We start from the raw sequence: 21,093 nt of genomic DNA on the forward strand, positions 1-21,093 counted from the left end.
TTCACCAGGCAGATCAGGGTATTTCATGCAAAGGAACTGCACGTATAAAAGCACAGAGGTAAGAAAGAACATGGCTCTTCTAACGGTGCAGATAGTTCAGAATGGCAGAAACAAGTTACGTGCATGTGTGCACTCAGTGGTAGAGGAAGGTGGGGTAGGAAGCTGAGGTACAGAATCAAAGACAGAATGGAAAGCAAGGCTTCCAGATTATGAAAGGCTTTAAATGCCATACTTGACAAGCTGAATTCAGCATGTAGATCAGATCAAAGTTCCTCAAAGTAGACTCTGGATCACTTGCATCAGAATCATCTGAGATAGAGATTTTCAAATTGTAGTTTGGGAACCACTGACTGTAAAATTAATTTAGTGGGCTAGGTAAGCACTAACAAAGCAAGAGAGAAAGAAAAAGAAGAGAAAGGAAAGGTATAGAATAGAATAGAGAACACTGCATGTAGTAGGGTGATATGGTTTGGCTCTGTGTCTCCACCCAAATCTCATCTTGAATTGTACTCCCATAACTCTCATGCGTTGTGGGAGGGACCCAGTGGGAGATAATCTGAATCATCAGGGTGGTTCCCCCATACTGCTCTCGTGGTAGTGAATAAGTCTCACAAGATATGATGGTTTTATCAGGGGTTTCTGCTTTTGCATTTTCCTCATTTTCTCTTGCTGCCGCCATGTAAGAAGTGCCTTTCACCTCCTGCCATGATACTGAGGCCTCCCCAGCCATGTGGAAACTGTAAGTCCAATTAAACTTCTTTTTCTTCCCATTCTCAGGTACGTCTTTATCAGCAGAGTGAAAACGGACTAATACACAGGGTATCGTTGTCCTAAGGGTGTGGTGTATGTATATATATTGAGCTGAAAAATAAAATCTATTTCTTACTGTGGGTCACAGTCAAAGAGTTAAGAAATACTGATCTAGATGTTTGTTAAAATGCAGATTCCCAGCACACCTGTCTTTCAAGTCACCTGCTTGGCCCTCTTCCAAGTGTACTTTTCTTCCTTTCCTTCCTGCTCTAAAGCTTTTTAATAAACTTTCACTCCTGCTCTAAAGCTTGTCTCAGTCTCTCCTTCTGTCTCCTGAGGAGGCAAGAATTGGGGCTGCTGCAGACCTGAACAGATACTTCTGGCTGCTAACACACTTTGGTGCCATGTGACTCAGATAAGTTATTATTTTAAAAATGTTTTTTAAAATGCAGATTCCCAGGACCCATACCAGCCCCATCAAATTAGTGGAAGTGAGGCCTGAAATCTACATTTTTAACAAGTACTCAGATATTCCTATGCACATTCAAATTGAGAACCACTGAAGTGCTCGGGAAGGAATGAATGTTTTAAAAACAAGTAAACAACAACAGAAAACGTAAATAGTGGGAAGGATTAACTGGCAGAATTGTTCCTTCCCCAAATCAATATTCATTCAGGCAGCATGGTAGAGCTGTTAAAAGCATGACCTTAGAGCCAGGCTCCCTGTGTTCAAATCCTGGCGCTACCACTCATCAGCTATATAACCTTGAACAAATTACTTTCCTTTTCTTTGCTTAGAGACGGGGTCTCGTTCTGTCGCCCAGGCTGAAGTGCAATAGTGAGAACCCCGTTCACTGCAGGCTTGACCTCCCAGGCTGAAGCAGTTTTCCTACCTCGGCCTCCTGAGTAGCTAAGACCACAGCTGTGTGACACTGCATCTGGTTAATTAAAACATTTCTTTTGTAGAGATGGGGTTTCACCGTATTGCGTAGGCTGGTCTCAAACTACTGGGCTCAAGCAATCCTCTCCCCCTTGGCCTCCCAAAGTGCTGGGATTATAGGTGTAAGCCACCGTGCCTGGCCTACTTATTTTTTTTTTTTAATAATCAATTTTTTTTTTTTTGGAGACGGACTTTCACTCTTGTTGCCCAGGTTAGAGTTCAATGGCACGATCTCAGCTCACCACAACCTCCGCCTCCCGGATTCAAGCAATTCTTCTGCCTCAGCCTCCTGAGTAGCTGGGATTACAGATGTGCGCTACCACGCCCGGCTAATCTTTTTTTTTTTTTTTAAATTGAGACAAAGTATCGTTCTGTTGCCCAGGCTGGAGTGCAGTGGCGCAATCTCGGCTCACTGCAACCTCCACCTCCTGGGTTCAAGCAATTCTCCTGCCTTAGCCTCCCAAGTAGCTGGGACTACAGGTGCATGCCACCACATCCAGCTAATTTTTTGTATTTTTAGTAGAGATGAGGTTTCACCACGTTGGTCAGGCTGGTCTCGAACTCCTGATCTCGTGATCCACCCTCCTTGGCCTCCCAAAGTGCTGGGATTACAGGCCTGAGTTAACTTTTCTATGCTTCCATTTTCTTATTTATAAAATTGAGTTAATAATAGTACCTATTTCGTAGGTTGTTATAAACATTAAATGAAATAAAATAAAGCACTTACTATCTACCAAGAACTATTTTAAGTGCCATTATGAGTATTCACTATTAATTATCATGCCTGAGTCGGGCTCAGTGGCTCACACCTGTAATCCCAGCACTTTGCGAGGCAGAGACAGGTGGATCACTGGAGCCCAGGAGTCTGAAACCAGCCTGGGGAATATGGCAAAACCCATCTCTACAAAAAATATAAAAACTCTTGCTGGGCGTGGTGGTAACACCTGTAATCCCAACACTTTTGAAGGCCAAGGCAGGAGGATCACTTGAGGTCGGGAGTTCAAGACCAGGCTGGCCGACATGGTGAAACCCTGTGTCTACTAAAAATACAAAAATTAGCCAGGTATAGTACACGTCTATAATTCCAGCTACTCGAGAGGCTGAGGCACGAGAATTGCTTGAATCCAGGAGGTGGGGGTTGCAGCGAGCCGAGACTGTGACACTGCACTCCAGCCTGGGTGACAGGGTGAGACTCTGTCTCAAAAAAAAAAAAAAATTAGCTGGGCATGGTGATGCACACCTGTAGTCCCAGCTACTTGGGAAGCTGAGGTGGGAGAATCACCTGAGCCTGGGAGATCAAGGCTGCAGTGAGCTGTGATCACATCACTGCACTCCAGCCCAGGCATCTCAAAAAAATGCCTGATTCTGAACTGCCAAAACTAAGAAAAAGAAACTCCACAGACAGCATCTTCCTTTTTAACCCTTTATCACTGGAGTCAAGGAACCTGTATATGAATCCCAGGTCTGCCACTTATATTTGCAGCATGATTTGGGACAGTTAACTAACAAAAGCCTTGGTATTCTCTTCCGTAAAGCAGAATTGTTCCAACGATTAAATAGTGTACATAAAGCACTAACGTTTACTCCCTGACATACAACAAGTGCTTAATAAATGACAGCTATCACTTATAATTTCCTTGTTTTATATTGCATTTACACTTATCTGCCTCTTTAATTTAAAAGTCTGGCCTATTAATTTGGCAATGATTCACAATTTTCAATGAGCATACTCTTGACCCAGAAATTTTCCATTTCCAAAAATTTATCCTAGGGAAATAATCACACAAGAGCTCAAAGTGTATGTTCAGTGGAGCTTTTAAAACAAAATGAAAACAACATAAATGTTCATTAATAGAAGACTAAATAGACCAGGTGCAGAGGCTCATGCCTGTAATCCCAGCACTTCAGGAGGCCGAGGCAAGTGGATTGCTGAGCTCAGAAGTTCTGAGACCAGCCTGGGAAACATGGCGAGACCCTGTCTCTACAAAAAATACAAAAACTAGCTGGGCATGGTGGTGCGCCAACTACTCAGGAGGTGAGGTGGGATGATCGCTTGAGCCCAGGATGTCAACGCTGCAGTGATCTGTGATCACATCACTGCACTCCATCCTGGGTAACAGAACAAGACTACCTCAAAAGAAAAAAAATAAAAAAGATGACTAAATAAACAAGTTATGTTCTACCCAAACAATAAAATACTCTGTTAAAAAAAAATAAAAAGATTTGTAAGTACTGACACGGAAAGTTTAAGGTATATTCCTGAGTGGAAAAAAAATGAAGGAGTAGAATAGGATATATGGCATGATTCCTTTTATATAAAATATATATTTCTACATATAACTAAATATGTATAAAGAAAATTCTAGAAAAATATACGTCAAACTTAATAGCAGTCTCCCCTGCTAAGGCTGGAAGGGAAGAAGGGGACTTTTGCTTTCAGCTTTATACTAAATAGTATGAAAAATAAAACCTAGAGAAAAGAGATGCAGATCTTATGGCTCATAAAACAGTAATTATCTGTGAATATATTCCTTAAATTATCAACATAGCTCTTAAATTATTTTTATACATCCAGGAAAAATACAAACCACCAGTATAAGGATGTCTTAAATATGACCAAGAAATATATTCTTTGAAAACATTATAGTCAATTAATTCCTGACTTCTGCATATTTAAGTAGCTGCAGAAGACTTCAGAATGGAGGCTACTCTAAGTATAGGATGCCAGCATCTACTGTGGTAGTACTTACCTACTCAAACAATACAGACAGCTTACAAGTAACAGGAAGTATTAAGTATTTATACCTATAGCACAAGGCAGATAGTACTGTAAGTATAAATACTTAATAAATGCTATCCTCAATAAAATTCACTAAACAGTAGATAAACATATACACAAATATGCTATGAAAATACTTTGTGTGATATCTATTATCTCTATGCTTCTTCTTCCACATTGGGATTAAATCTTACTGGCGAATATACCCTTGAGCTAAATGCACCCCAATACCTTATAAACACAGTGCCTATTTAACATTCAAAAGGGGGAGAGTATGTTGTCAGCTGGAAGTGGCATAAGGATGGCCACATTCAGAAAGGATCACAACATTTTGAAGTTTTATTATATAAAACAGTGATACTCTCCAACAATACCAAAAACCTCAGTGTGCGTAAGATTTTTTTTCAACAACTGTGAAGAAACTATTTTAAATAGTATACTTCATTCCTCAGATACAGGTATAAGTCAACAAGTAGAAAAGTAAACACAGAACTTAAAACACAGGTTCAAGATATAAAGAGCTGGGCACGATGGCTCACGCCTGTAATCCCAGCACTTTGGGATGCCGAAGCAGGTAGATCACCTGATGTCAGGTGTTCGAGACCAGCCTGGCTAACATGGTGAAACCCCATCTCTACTTAAAATACAAAAATTAGCTGGGTGTGATGGTGGGCGCCTGTAATCCCAGCTACTTCGGAGGCTGAGGCAGGAGAATCGCTTGAACCTGGGAGATGGAGGTTGCAGTGAGCTGAGATTGTGCCATTGCGCTCCAGCCTGGTGACAAGAGCAAAATTCCGTCTCAAAAAAAAAAAAAAAAAAAAAAAGGCCGGGGGTGGGGGGGGAAGAAAAAATAAATAGAAATCAACACCCAAATAAAGAGGAATGATTTTATCAAACATACTTACCATTGAATGGATTGATTCCTGCCTTTATTCTTGAAATAATAGCTTCTTTTACTTCTTTTTTCTTCACACATCGAATACCCAGATTTTGGAAACTAGGAGGAAAAAAACAATATTCAAAACTGCATTATAAACACATGGAATACTGCAAAAAGCAAACATAGCAATACTGAAGTTATCATGCTGTCATCTGGACATACCAAAGCATGAATGTGCTTCCAATTGCCCTTAATAAAGATCAGAGAGTAAGAAGTGGGGTTATATGGCTGGGTGCGTGGCATGCCTATAATCCCAGCACTTTGGGAGGCCAAGGTGGGTGGATCACCTGAGGTCGGGAGTTCGAGACCAGCCTGACCAACATGGAGAAACCCCATCTCTAGTAAAAATACAAAATTAGCCGGGCATAGCGGTGCATGCTTGTAATCTCAGCTACTCGGGAGGCTGAGGCAGGAGAATCGCTTGAGCCCGGGAGGCAGAGGTTGCAGTGAGCCGAGATCATACCATTGCGCTCCAGCCTGGGAAGCAAGAGCAAAACTCCGTCTCAAAAAAAAAAACAAAGGAAGTGGGGTTGTACTTCTAAGAACTGTTAAAATGATAAATATCATTTTAACATACAGTGTTTTACAATTACATCTTACTAATATGCCTATGTCAAACATACCAAAATATAGATTAACAGTAAAGCAATACCAAATGGTAAAATTTACCTCCCAAATTTGGAATCAAATCAATAAAGTCTGTATGTTTGATAACACAAAGCAAAAGCTGTAAAAAGATGTTCACAGGTTGGAGCTCACACCTATGTTTTGCTAGGTCCACAAAAGTGTTGCCTGTATTTTTAAAAATCTGCACAGATTATCTACATTTAGAAATCGGGTAATTGCATATGAACATCTGGATTTCTGGCTTCTCTTGTACATGTTAAAGACCTGGCAATACTAGGTTGGCACAGAAACAACAGGCTAGGGACTGAACCCCATTTATGCAGGGCTCTTCAGTTTGCTACAGTGCCTGTTAGTCCTCCTACACTTGACACCACTCTTTTATGCTGTTTGCCTAGCTCCACGGAGATTTGCTTTTTGAGCCCTGAATTCACTGTTACTAGCAGTAGAATATGTTTTGTGCCATATAAAGTTATAGCCATTCATCACAAAAAATTACTAAAATTTTTTTATTAGAAAGAATTTTAATGCTAACAATAATATTTAACAAGTTTCAAAATGTCATTTATGAAAAACTTCCCGATAGCTACAAATATTACTAATTTGCATATGTGTAGCATAGATGATGGTGGGGGGAACTCCCCCACCACCATCAGTCATACTTGTTCCCACATGGAAAAACCATGACATCAGTAAAATTGGGTGGGTGTGAATAAGGAAGCAAAACTCAATTAAAATAACATTACTATTGTTCAAACTTCACATGACACTTGCAACTAGAGGCTACTTTGTCTGCCTGTCTCCATGCTCATGCTGTCTTATGTTCATGCTCTTCACATTCAACACACTTACAATTTTGCTAGCACCTAAAATATCTTACATTTCCTTCCTCTGCCTCCAATAACTACAAAAATAAATCTTAAAAAAAAAAATTTTTTTTTGAGATGATCTCACTCGGCCACCCAGGCTGGAGTGCAGTGGCACCATAACAGCTCACTGCAACCTCCACCTCCCAGGCTCAGGTGATCCTCCCACCTCAGTCTCCTGAGTAGCTGGACTACAGGTACATGACACTCTACCCAGCTAATTTTTATATTTTTCTAGAGTAAGGGTTTCACCATGTTGCCCAGGCTGGTCTCAAGCTCCTGGACTCAAGCATCTGCCTGCCTCAGCCTCCCAAAGTGCTAAGATTATAGGGATGAGCCACTATGCTTGGTCGGCTAAAGCTTGAATTCTTAATCCTTCTTGAAATCTAGGAACTATAATCCTCTTCCTGAAAAGTATTCCACTTCTTTGAAAGATTCTTGGTTTGATTCTTTTTCTTTGGCAAAAGATTTTACAGAATTCTTCATATTAATATATTTATATTACTTCATTTTGTTTCATCTGGATAATCTCATATTTGACTGCTAGTCACAGAATATTAGAGGTGGTGGTAATTTTTGAAATTCTGAAATGAAGGATCAAGAGATTGAATCAATTATTCATTCATTCATTCACAGACATTCAACAAGTTTTGGGGTTCGTACTATATACCAAAAACTCTGCAAAGTAATGGGGATATACAATCCCTTTCCTCAAGAAGCTTACAGTCTAGTGGAAAGGTTGGCAAACTAACTCATCGACCAAATCCAGCATCTTGTCTGTCTTTGCACATAAAGTTTTACTGGAACACAGCCAAACTGATGTTTACATATTATCTATGGCCGCTTTCATGCTACAACAGCACAGCTGAGCAACAGAGACCATACAGCTTGTAAAACCCCAAATATTTACTATCTAGTACTTTACAGAAAAAGTCTGGTAGTCTCTGGTCTAGTGAAGCAGATATACATTAAATAATCACACATACACAAATGCTAAACTGCAATCATAACAAGTTTTATGAAGGAAGTATACATGATGTTATGGGAGCCTATGATGGAACAGAAGAGACTTCCAGGCAAAAGGAACAGGTCACACAAAGACCCCTATAGAAGAGCACTGGAGGAGGAAACAGAGGAAACTAAAGGAAGGCTTTGTGAGTGGAGTGTAAAAATTAAGGAAAGTAGAGTTAATTGGAGGCTAGAAATACAGGTGGGTCATGTGGGCCTTACAGGATATAGAAGGAATGCTGTCTTTATTCCAAGAGCCAAACAAACCCGTTAAAATGTTTTAAGCAAGGGAGAGACAATTCCATTTGTATGTGGAATTCCATAAGATCACTCTGGCTAAAGTGAGGAAAGATAGAAGGTTTGGAAAAGGTACAAAATGGTTGATGCAAGACCAGTCAGATTATTCCAGCAGCCCCGGTTTAGACTATAGTGGTAGTACGACAGTGATGAATTTCACTGAGTGAAGTGGATAGATTCAGAACCGCTTGAGAAAGTAATTGTTAGTAGATTCAACGTGTACACCTGGATGAGGAATGCCAGAGATGACACCTATAGGCCTTTCATAGCAATCACTAACACATGGCACATTGGAACAAGACCAATTATGAGGGGAAAGAGAGATGATCACAGTAAAATCATGGTTTGGGGCATATTCTATTTGAAGTGCTTTTTTTTTTTTTTTTTTTAAAGAGATAAGATCTCGCTATGTTGCCCAGGCTGGACTCAAACTCCTGGGCTCAAGCAATCCTCCTGCTTCAGCCTCCTAAGTAGCTGTAACTACAAGCATTGGGCACTGTGCCTGGCTACTTAAGGTACTTTTGAGACATTAAAGGGAATATGTTGAGAAGGCAATCAGACTAAATACCATTCCCCACCAAAAGGAACCAAGAATCTCTGGAAAAAGCTGATAGCTTCATGGCTGGGCAAACAAAGCACAAGATGGCCAGGCATGGTGGCTCATGTCTGTAATCCCAGCATTTTGGGAGGCTGAGGCAGGAGGATCATTGAGGTCAGGAGTTTGAGACAAGCCTGGCCAACGTAATGAAACCCTGTATCTACTAAAAATACAAAAATTACCTGGGTATGGTGGTGCACGCTGGTAATCCCAGCTACTTGGGAGGCCAAGGCACAAAAATCACATGAACTCGGAAAGGGGAGGTTGCAGTGAGGCGAGATCGCACCACTGCACTCCAGCCTGGGCAACAGAGCGAGGCTCTGTCTCAAAAAAGAAAAGCACAAGTCTTGAACATTTTGTTTTGTCAGAAAGTAAAAAAGTGCTCAAAGAAAGATGAAGACATATCAAAAAAACACAGGAGACAGTTTGAAGAGGCTTGCATTAATCAAATCTGGGTCAATTTGAAAATCAAAAGAATAACAATAACTATAATACATTAAATACAAGAATGCATGAGTTTACAGTGATACTTTTTAAATGGAGAAAGAGAGGAAGGGAAAGTTCTTCTTTATAATAGAATGCCAAGATAATATTGCTAATAATGTAAAAAACTGAAGGAATATTTTGAGAATTATACTGCATCACTTCTATAGATTTCTTGCCCAAAATGTTTAATGTTAACATGAAAATATTATTCATGTTATTCATGTTAAATATAATGCTACCTATAGTGTGTAATCCTTAATGGGATCCTGAATTGGGGAGAGGGATGGAACAGCCATAAAGAGCATTATTAGGACAGTAAGTAAGGTGATCCGAAAATGTAACTGCCTGTAACTAAGAAAGAACAGCCAGAAAAGCAGGAAGTAAAACAGAAGTTTGTTTTCACAGAAGATAAGGAATAAAAATATTTCAGGTAAAGAGTGATCACAGTGTAAAATGTTGTTGGGAGGTCAAGTAATATAGACAAATATTTGCCAAGTGTGTATAATACTAGATATTTTGTGTTATTGTAAGAGGAGCATTTAAAGCATTTTTTTCTAAATGGTTATTACTAATATATGTAGAGATTATTAACCTCTTTTCTGTTGTAATTAGTTCATTTTTCCCCAAAAGCCAATACATGTTCATTACAAAAATGAATTATAAAATATAAGTTAAAAGAAAAACATAAAACCCTACAATCTTACCCACCCAGACAACTACTAATACCTTAGTATTAACATATATACTTCATATATATGTATAAATTTATCTTAAACGAAAATAGGATTATTCTTTACATATCGTTTTAAAACCTATTTATCTGGCCAGGTGACGTGGCTCATGCTTGTAATCCCAGTACTTTGGGAGGCTGAGGCAGGTGGATCACCTGAGGTCAGGAATTCGAGACCAGCCCAGTCAACATGGTGAAACCCTGTCTCTAATAAAAATACCAAAAAATTAGCTGGGCGTGGTGGCACATGCCTGTAATACCAGCTAACATGGGAGGCTCAGGCAGGAGAATCGCTTGAACCAGGGAGGTGGAGGCTGCAGTGAGCCAAAATCACACCACTGCACTGCAGCCTGGGCAACAAAGACTCTGTCTCAAACACAAAAACAAAAAAACAAAAAAACAGAAAACCTATTTATCTAATATATTGTGACTATCTTTACATACCAATAGACATACTGGCAATATGATTTTTAAGGCTGTACAGGAGTACATTGCATGAATGTATCAGTTTATTTAATTAATCCCCTTTGCTTACTATTTGAATTGCTTCTAGCTTTTTGCCATTAAAAAGAGAACTGCAATGAACAGCATTAGAGCATAATGTCTGAGTACATGTAATTATTTTCTGAGGCTAAACTCCTAGAAGTGGAATGGCTGGCTCAAGAGGCATTCATATTTTTCGGGCTTTTGTTATGCAGTTAAATTGCCTACCAGACGACTTTATTAATTTACATTCTAACATGATGAATGGGCCCATCTTCTGGTAGCCTCACTATCATGAAATATTACATGATTATTTTTCTCTTAGAACTATTGTTATATGTTAATTCTATAACCTGCCATTTTCTAAATAATAACTCTAGAGTTTTCCAGTTGATTTTTCTCACATCCAGGCATTTTTATGTTAACTGTAAATGGGCGTGGCACAATGGCTCACATCTGTAATCCCAAGCACTTTGGGAGGCCAAAGCGGGAAGACTGCTTGAGTCTAGGAGTTCAAGACCACCCTGGGCAACACAGCAAAACCCAATCTCTACAAAAAATACAAAAATTAGCCGGGCATGGTGGTGCATGCCTATAGTCCCAGCTACTCAGGAGGCTGAGGCTGAAGATGGCTTGAGTCTGGAGGTGAAGGATGCAATGGGCCGAGATCATGCCACTGCACTCCAGCCTGGGTAACAGAGGGAGACCCTGTCTCAAAATAATAAGTTAACTATAAATGAAAAGACAGAGGCCGGGCGCAGTGGCCCACGCCTGTAATCCCAACACTTTGGGAGGCAGAGGCAGGCAGATCATCTGAGGTTGGGAGTTCGAGACCAGCCTGACCAACATGCAGAAACCCCATCTCTAATAAAAATACAAAAAAAATTAGCCAGGCGTGGTGGCGCATGCCTGTAATCCCAGCTACTCGGGAGGCTGAGGCAGGAGAATCGCTTGAACCCAGGAGGTGGAGGTTGCAGTGAGCCAAGATTGTGCCACTGCACTCTAGCCTAGGCAACAAGAGCAAAACTCCGTCTTGGAAAAAAAAAAAAGAGTGAAAAATTATTTCAAAAACTGTCCACCCCAAGAAAGGAAATCACGGTATACAGTAAGTTTACGTTTACTTTTAATAACAATAAAAATGTCTTCCTGCTAACCATCATAAGATGTGTCTACTAATGAAGAATGAAAGGGTAGTTCTAATGCAAATAGTAAAAATATAAGTGTAAAATATAGTAAATAGAAGTAGAATGAGAAAATTATTCTGCTAAAAAGTAACAGACTGTCATGGAGAAGAAACAGAACGTCCTATGTCTCATCTTATTTCTGAAGATGTCTGTAGCTGTGTACTTACAACAAAGGTCTGCGTTCTTGTCCAAATTCCGCTTCATAGTAGCCGTCTCTGCAGTCTTTTCCCACTAAATCATGAGGATGAGGTTTATATGGGTCATTCTTTGTTACTAATGTAATTCTCACTTTTCCTTTTCCATAATAGTTCATAATCTGAAAAAAGGGGGAAATTAAATATATGATCCAAATAGATCGCATTAGAAACTGATCTACTAAATGAGAGTTCAATTTACATTAATTATAATGTAATTGGCACTAAATAAATAAAGTCCAACTGACAAACAACTGCACTTTAGATGAAACTTTCCAGAGAATACCAGTATAGAAGAACTTACCTCTCAGCTTCTTGACATATTTTCTGCCCTAATTTCATTTGGTCATATCATTTGACTCTGCTTAATTTTCCTTTTAAAACAAGTAAAACTCTACCCAAATTTTATCATAGAACATGAGAAAACAGATGTTAAGTCACTAAATGCCCAGCTCTTAAATGTACTGTCATACCATAAACATTCTTTGAATATATATTTAAGCCATATTGGAAAGGATAGCACATAAATATGATCATTTTACTTAATATGTGACATTTCACTTCACAAAAATATTTTTTCAGTAGGCATACCCCAACCACACTCTAGAACAGGCAATAAATCAAATTGAGTTTAACAACATCAAATTTCACATAGAAAGTACATCTTAGAACACAGAGTAAAAAGGAGAGTTTAACATGGAAGAGGAATGAGGACAGGAAATAATGCTTAGTTTGAAAGCTAGTAAATTTGCAAGAACAAAGCGGGGAATATAAAAACCAGCATACCACAAAGGAGCAAGGTAAAGTAAGAATGGCTAGCTTACGAGGTAGAGGAAACTAAAATCCATAATTTTGAATTAGAATTTGAAAGTAACCAGGAAGTATTACATTTCTTTCTGTATGAAAGTAAAGGTAATTGCTCAAGACTATAAGTAGGCAAATACACAACTCAAGCTGTAAAGTGTTTAGGACCTACTGGAATAGTAAAAATACAGATCTTAGAAATATTTTAGAGATGCATAGGATAAGATGAATTATGAAGAAAACTTTAAAAATGACTCAAAAAACTGGCCAAAGAGTATTTCCTTAGTTCCTTTTTATTAGCATCTCACCCATTTTAACATTTAAAAGACTTAGATAACCCAAATCCATACTACTGCCAAAAATGTGATAAAAATAGAAATCTGGAATTCAATATATAATTTTGCCACTGATTTATTCTATAACTTAGCAATTCCCTTTAAGTTCATCAACAGAATAGACTTTGTAAATAATCTAGTTATAAAACAATGAATTAAGATCTGTTGATAAAAGTAACACTTTTCAAATAAAAAAAAAAGTAACACTTTTCAAAATCTACTTTACCATTCAAGTTTTTAATTGGCATTTAAAGGATAAACCCTTCACTGAAACTCAAATGAAAAACAGTTTACAAATAGAAAATATAAATTTAGTACATTGGGCTGGGTGCAGTGGCTCACGCCTGTAATCCCAGCACTTTGGGAGACCGAGGCGAGCGGATCATGAGGTCAGGAGATTGAGACCATCCTGGCTAACACGGTGAAACCCCGTCTCTACTAAAAATACAAAAATTAGCTGGGTGTGGTGGCACACGCCTGTAGTCCCAGCTACTCATAAGGCTGAGACAGGAGAATCACTTGAACCTGGGAGGCAGAGGTTGCAGTGAGCCAAGATCATGCCATTGCCCTCCAGCCTGGGCGACAGAGTGAAACTCTGTCTCAAAAAAATAAAAAATAGGCCGGGCGTGGTGGCTCACACCTGTAATCCCAGCACTTTGGGAGGCTGAGGTGGGTGGATCACGAGGTCAGGAGATCAAGACCATCCTATCCTGGCTAACATGGTGAAACCCCATTTCTACTGAAAATGCAAAAAAATTAGCCAGGCACCAGTGGTGGTGGGCACCTGTAGTCCCAGCTACTTGGGAGGCTGAGGCAGGAGAATGGCGTGAACCCGGGAGGTGGAGCTTGCAGTGAGCAGAGATTGTGACACTGCACTACAGCCTGGGCAAAAGAGTGAGACTCCGTCTCAAAAAAAAAAAAATAAATATATAATAAGTAAATAAATTTAGTACATCTTGGCTGTGCGCGGTGGCTCATGCCTGTAATCCCAACACTTTGGGAGGCCGAGACGGGTGGATCACCTGAGGTCAGGAGTTCGAGATCAGCCTGGCCAACATGGTGAAACCTTGCCTCTACTAAAAAATACAAAAATCAGCTGGGCGTGGTGGTGGGCACCTGTAATCCCAGCTACTCGGTAGGCTGAGGCAGGAGAATCACTTGAACCCAGGAGGTGGAGGTTGCAGTGAGCCAAGATTGTGACATTGCACTCCAGCCTGGGCAACAAGCACGAAACTCCATCTCAAAAATAAATAAATAAATTTAGTACATCTTATAACTATTAGTATGTTTACCAAAGTCATTTTTAGTCAAAAGCTTTTAAAAATTTATGCTAATGTGAGAAAATTACATTTATAAAGTGGTATTTCAAATCAGTCAATGACCCAGAGAATCAGAGACAAGCAACAAAGGTAAGAAAAAGGACAAAAAAATGTTCTAGCCCTAAGACTAGCCAAGAAGAATTATGATTGAGTTATCAAACCTATGTTTAATCTACAGAATAGTATCACCCACCTCTGTAGAGAATGGGTTTTCCTTATTATCTTTGTGTTCCATGAAAAAGAACATGATCCAAAAGCTGCCAACTATCCCCACTGCAGATAGCTATATGGTGCTGTGTATTAACCTAAGTAGAGCGACTAAACATTATGAGGAAAAGGAAAAAGAAAAAGAAAAAAGGAAAAAAGAAAAAGACAAAACTGTGGAGATGATTGTTAAGAAACTGTCCCTTTAGGCCGGGCGCGGTGGCTCACGCCTGTAATCCCAGCACTTTGGGAGGCCGAGGCGGGCGGATCACAAGGTCAGGAGATGGAGACCACGGTGAAACCCCGTCTCTACTAAAAATAGAAAAAAAAATTAGCCGGGCGTGGTGGCGGGCGCCTGTAGTCCCAGCTACTCGGGAGGCTGAGGCAGGAGAATGGCGTGAACCCGGGAGGCGGAGCTTGCAGTGAGCCGAGATCGCGCCACTGCACTCCAGCCTGGCCGACAGAGCGAGACTCCGTCTCAAAGAAAAAAAAAAAAAAAAAAAAGAAACTGTCCCTTTAAAATAATTGCTACAGCTAATATATGAAGCAACTAATAGCGAGATAGACATAGAAGAAGGGTCTATTACCTGGATAGAAGGGTATGTTCGGTTGTTGTCTGTGCTGTGCTCCCCTGGAATGCTGCCCGCTGATCGCCCTTCACATTTGTATCTAAAACGCATTCCCCTCTGCCTGGGTTGTTCAATTATCTCTATATACGGGTTATACGCACCTGAAAAGTTTTTTAAAAGGAGGAGGTCAGTGAGATTAATATAGCAATTAATAATGGATTTTAACACGTCTGTTTTTTCATAACAGCAGACTAAAATAAAGATTTTTTTTTCCTCCTAACATTAAATAACAAGGTTGAAATGTTATCTTGGAGATTGGCTGGGAGAGGCACCTTTTTTTCCCATTCAGATTGAGTCCCTATGTAGTGTCAAAACAAGTCATTCAAACCATATTGATTGGTTAGCACTTTATAGCTTAATATCTATAGCTAACATCAATATGAACTTCTGAGATAACCACTTCAGAGATATCCACCTCCCACGTGAGACCTAGCAGAAGGGTTTCCCCCAAGATTCCCCAAGAAGGGTAAAGAAGATAGTACTCAGAAGTAAAATATTACACTCCTAAAGTGAGTTAAATGTATTTAACTGCTTGATTTTACATCATATTCATAATACTGAATGAAAAGACCATTCACTGAAAATGAAAATGCATTTAAATCCCTGCAGAAGCATATGTAAGTTTTTTCTATCTCCATTCAAATGTTAAAGGACTTACACATAGTATATCAAAACAAGCCCCAGGAGGGACTTTAGGCTCAAAGAATGTGTCACCAGTCCCATGTAAACCTTTTCTAAAGATACAACAGAGAAAAAAAATTATTTACTTTCTATAATAACTAAAATTCAAAATAAGCATCTGCAGAATGAATTGCTGATACATATAATAACATGATGACTCTCAAAATCATTATGCTGAGTGAAAGAAGTTAGACCAGAAGAGCACATACTGCATGACTCCATTTATATGAAACTCTAGGATATGTAAAGTAACATACAATGAACAACAGCAGATCACTGGTTGCCTAAGAACAAGAATATATGGTGGATAGGAAAGGCAGGGGGGACAATGGACATGTTAATTATCTTGTGATGATGATTCCAAGGTTGTATAGGTATGTCAAAAATTATCAAATTGCATTCTTTAAAAGTGCAGTTTGTTGTACATAAATTATATATCAATATGTCAATAAAGTTATTTAAAATATATGTAACTTTACTATTTTTTATTATCCAAATTGTGGGGGAAAAGGTAAATAGACACTCAACTGTACTTGCAAGTAGGGGAGTTAATAGGGGTGTGAAGATGTTTTCCATTAAAAAAAAAAAAAGGGTCCCTTAATCAGTTTAGTGCCGACTAAGGCTTCTCCTGTTAGAATGCAAGCAATCCTGAGAAATGGTAACACAGTGGGCCTTATCAGAACAGTATGAAGAAGAGGCCTCTGGAATCCTACCCCAGCTACTTCCTAACAGTAAGACCACAGAAAAGTTATTAAAACTAAAATCTCTTAGTTTCCGCCTCTGTAAAATAGGAATAATCATAATAGCACCTACCTCATTGGGTTGTTGTGAAGATTACAGATTATACGTGCTAAATTCTTACCAAGTGTCATATATACATATATGTTCAATAAATGGTGTCTATTATTTCAGATGCTTTCTTGATAACAATGATTTAGTGATACCATGGTGGCATCACAACAGTCACTCTAAAGGACCTTACAGAAGAGCAAGGCGAACAACACATATTATTAGACTACAGAAGGAAGGAAAGCACTAACAAAATTTTGTGGAAATAAGAGCGGAAGAGTCAGGAACGCCCAACTGTGTCAGTGGAAAAAGAGCGGTTAATGAAGCAAAAGAGTGGGGGAAATAAAGAGGAAAAAGTTAGGTATTCTAGGGAAAGGGGAACAATGTGTCCACAGAGGAGGGTTTATTTAAGAATCACCAATGTTTGTAAGTGGAATACACTTCCTCTCTTAGAAAGAGAACTAAAAGTCAGAGCACACTTGGCAATGTGGATTTCATTTTATGTGTGATGAAATCAATGAATAATTTGATGCAGGCAAATCACATGATCATATTTACGTTTTAGAGTAAAAATTTTAAGCGGGGCACAGTGGCTCACGCCTGTAATCCCAGCACTTTGGGAGGCCGAGGCGGGTAGATCACGAGGTCAGGAGATCGAGACCATCCTGGCTAACACGGTGAAACCCCGTCTCTACTAAACATATAAAAAAAATTAGCCGGGCGTGGTGGTGGATGCCTGTAGTCCCAGCTACTCAGGAGGCTGAGGCAGGAGAATGGCGTGAACCCGGGAGGCAGAGGTTGCAGTCAGCCGAGATCGGCCGCTGCACTCCAGCCTGGGCAACAGAGCGAGACTCTGTCTCAAAAAAAAAAAAAAAATTTTTGGTCACAGCAGACAGAAAAAAGAAAGCAACGTGATCAGTTTAGAGACCACTATAATAATGTGGGCAATGATGACAGTATGTCTGATATATGGCAGTGATAAAAGGAATGAAAGATTATTTAAAAGATAAAATTGACAGCACCTGGTGCCTGAACATTAGGGTTAAGAGAAATTAAAAAATCACTGATGGCTCAGAAATTAAAGAATCATTGATGGTTCCATGGCTTCTACTTTGGGTTACTGAATAAAGTATTACCATTACTTTCAATTTTATTCTGTATGGTGCAAACTCTCTGTGCTTGAATCTACTACCTATTTGTTTATTCAAAAGATGAAGAGCCAGAGAAAACTGACTTTAACCCATACATAATCCTTATTTCAGTTTTACTCAAAAACATAAGATATGCAGATGAGTATTTCACAATTTTATCCTTGCATATTTCAAATATTTCAAATTCATACTGCAATTTCAATTTTTTTTTTTTTTTTTTTTTTTTTTTGAGACTTAGTCTCGCTCTGTCATCCAGGCTGGAGTGCAGTGGCGTGATATCGCCTCACTGCAAGCTCCGCCTCCCATGTTCACGCCATTCTCCTGCCTCAGCCTCCCGAGTAGCTGGGACTACAGGCGCCCGCCACCACGCCAGCTATACCTGGCTAGTTTTTTGTAATTTTAGTAGAGACAGGGTTTCACCGTGGTCTCGATCTCCTGACCTCGTAATCCGCCCACTTCGGCCTCCCAAAGTGCTGGGATTACAGATGTGAGCCACTGCGCCTGGCCGCAATTTCAAATATTTCATACCCTTATATATCCTTGTAGGAGTATTTAAGAAAGAGTATATTTTCCTCTTTAAAACTGTTAAAATCAACATTATTTTTTAAGTGACATTTTAAATAATTTATGTGGCTGAAGTAAAAGCCAAATAAATCCCCGCCCACTACTTATTTAAAGGTGTCTTGGTGGGAAACTGATATAAAATGACATCGTTGGCCGGGCACGGTGGCTCAAGACTGTAATCCCAGCACTTTGGGAGGCCGAGACAGGCGGATCACGAGGTCAGGAGATCGAGACCATCCTGGCTAACACAGTGAAACCCCGTCTCTACTAAAAAAAATACAAAAAACTAGCCGGGCGAGGTGGTGGGCGCCTGTAGTCCCAGCTACTTGGGAGGCTGAAGCAGGAGAATGGCGTAAACCCGGGAGGTGGAGCTTGCAGTGACCTGAGATCCGGCCACTGCACTCCAGCCTGGGCAACAGAGTGAGACTCCATCTCAACAAAAAAAAATAATACTAATAAAATAAAATAAAATGACATCGTTAATAAGTGTTTAACTTTGGGAGGGGAAGAGTATGAATTAAAATTCTAGGTTCATAGTGAGCATTCAAGTATTTAACTGAGGCTGGGCATGGTGGCTCATACCTGTAAACCCAGCACTTTGGGAGGCCAAGGTGGGTGGATCACTTGAGGTCGGGAGTTCCAGACCAGCCTGGTCAACGTGGTGAAACACCATCTCTACTAAAAATACAAAAAATTAGCTGGATGTAGTGGCAGGCACATGTAATCCCAGCTACTTAGGAGACTGAGGCAGTAGAATTGCTTGAATCCAAGAGGCAGAGGCTGCAGTGAGCCAAGATTGCACGATTGTACTCTAGCCTGGGTGACAGAGCGAGACTCCATCTCAAAAAAACCAAAACCAAAAACAAAAACAAAACAAAACTTCATTGGTTACAAGACACTTCTTTAGATTGTTTATTAAAATGTCTATTAAAAGAACAGAAAAGTAGTTGTTGAAAAAATTAAATAAAATATTTTTAAATAGTAAAAATTACATAAATATTGGTTATCATATAATATTGAGTATTTAAAATCCTTGGAATTTATTTTTCTTATTGCAGAAGCTCTTAATTGGTAAAAATTAACAAGCTGGGGGAATGTAGAGTATTACAACCAAGTAACAGAGTATATTGTAATGCTCTACATTCCCCCAGCTGGAAATAATCTCCCCTCCTTTAAACTACCATAGTATTCTGTTTATAGTAATTATTCCAAATAACTGTAATTTAGGGAAAATTACATCTTACCATCTTATTAAACTTACCATCTTATTTAATTAAAATTAAACTTACCATCTTATTTCTTCTTGAGATAAAGCTACTTGTTTTATTTCTTCAAGCTACTTGAAGGCAGAAATTGTGTTTTACTCATCAGTGCCTTGTATACAGATATTCATTAAACACCTATTGAATGAATGACTAAAATATCTTAAGGTATTTTGTTTATACAAGTTACTCAAACGTTAAATAATCATGTACGTGATTAGTCAGATTTTTTAATTAGATTCCACTACCAAGGGAAAAAAAAAAATAGTGCTTTGTAGGTACCAGGATTGCTACACCTCAGCATTTCCTCATACTCATTCATATTTCGATTTATCTGTGTTTATGATTTTTAAAAAACTTCCCAGCTATAAATCATTTATATAATGCATCAGTACAATGCACCAGTTATTTCCTTCCTCAGTACTGTGCTTTGCGCAGTGCCATTCTTCCTGAATATAAAATGTGCTGAAAAGTAGTCATCTATGGAGTGGAAGAGGGTAAAATATAAATCAGGAAATTGTAGGGAAAATAAGTACTCTTAATTAAGATAACCTCAAATCGCCACAGTTTTGAAAAGCACAAAAACGTCTCCAAAGTTGGCTCTAAACAAGTTGATTACTGTATTTTTCTTTAAGCAATACTATGCAAAGTTGGGACTGACCCCTATATTCTGAAGAGTATTTTAAAAGGCTAATATACATCAGAATAATATCTGAAATACAGTCAAAATGTTTGTAAGATATATTTATGTTTTTATTTGCACTTAGGCAAGAAAGAGTGCTATTTTAAAACATAGTGCCTATTTAATAAAGTATGAGTTTTTAAGATAAAAAATTACATTGAAATAAATGTTTAAATGGATCATAAATTATCAGAAATAGACACATTAACTAACATCTTATTGCTAGAATGAGCAACCAGCATCAAGTATATAGAACAAAAAGTTAATTATTGTAATTACAACACTTTTGAAAGACCCTTTTATATACATTTCTCATTTGATCCTCTTAACTTTAATCTCCATTTGAAAAACAATAGAAATTATTATCCCAACTTAAAGATGATAAAACTAAAGTTGAAAATTATATGGTTATAAGAAAAATGAATTATGAATGGTACGCTAATATGGCACTGCCAAATTTAAAAAACAAGCATAAAAGCAACTGGAGGTAATAACTGATACAGCACATAACCTGCAATCTAAAATAAATGCAACTTAATTTAAGAAGATAATGCATCCTGGTATAGCCAAATGAGTATTTAGATCCAAAGAAATCCCTAGAACAGAGTTCATCCTGGGGATGAACATCAGAATCACTTAGGCAGTTTTTTCAAAACATGAATGTCCTTACCCCACTTGAGATGTTTAAAAGAAAAAGAAATCTTCAAAGTTTTTAAAGCCCAGATACATGTTTCTGAAAAAGCCTTCCAAGAAATTCTAACACACTCCTGATTAAGAATAATTGCCTTAAAACA

The 21,093-nt window shown here is 38.7% G+C and overlaps 1 protein-coding gene and 1 pseudogene across 3 annotated transcripts in view; one reads left to right on the forward strand and one right to left on the reverse strand.

The window, feature by feature from the left end:
• The window catches only part of LOC126934406 (non-POU domain-containing octamer-binding protein-like), a 139,038-nt pseudogene that overhangs the window by 33,248 nt on the left and 84,697 nt on the right, over positions 1–21,093 (forward strand).
• REL (REL proto-oncogene, NF-kB subunit) overlaps positions 1–21,093 on the reverse strand; it is a 43,580-nt gene that overhangs the window by 17,925 nt on the left and 4,562 nt on the right. The window contains exons 1-4 of one of the 3 annotated variants that reach the window (XM_050753487.1): positions 18,938–19,300; positions 15,129–15,271; positions 11,853–12,001; positions 5,375–5,466 (exon numbers count right to left, since the gene is read on the reverse strand). In XM_050753487.1, the coding sequence (XP_050609444.1) occupies positions 5,375–5,466; positions 11,853–12,001; positions 15,129–15,271; positions 18,938–19,028 (475 nt within the window). In that variant the 5' untranslated portion in view covers positions 19,029–19,300. Of the gene's footprint in view, positions 1–5,374; positions 5,467–11,852; positions 12,002–15,128; positions 15,272–18,937; positions 19,301–21,093 lie in introns of those variants that run through there. The other 2 variants (XM_050753486.1, XM_050753488.1) reach the window with 2 other exon arrangements.

This window comes from Macaca thibetana, chromosome 13 (genome assembly GCF_024542745.1).
Source record: "Macaca thibetana thibetana isolate TM-01 chromosome 13, ASM2454274v1, whole genome shotgun sequence".
NCBI lineage: Eukaryota > Metazoa > Chordata > Mammalia > Primates > Cercopithecidae > Macaca > Macaca thibetana.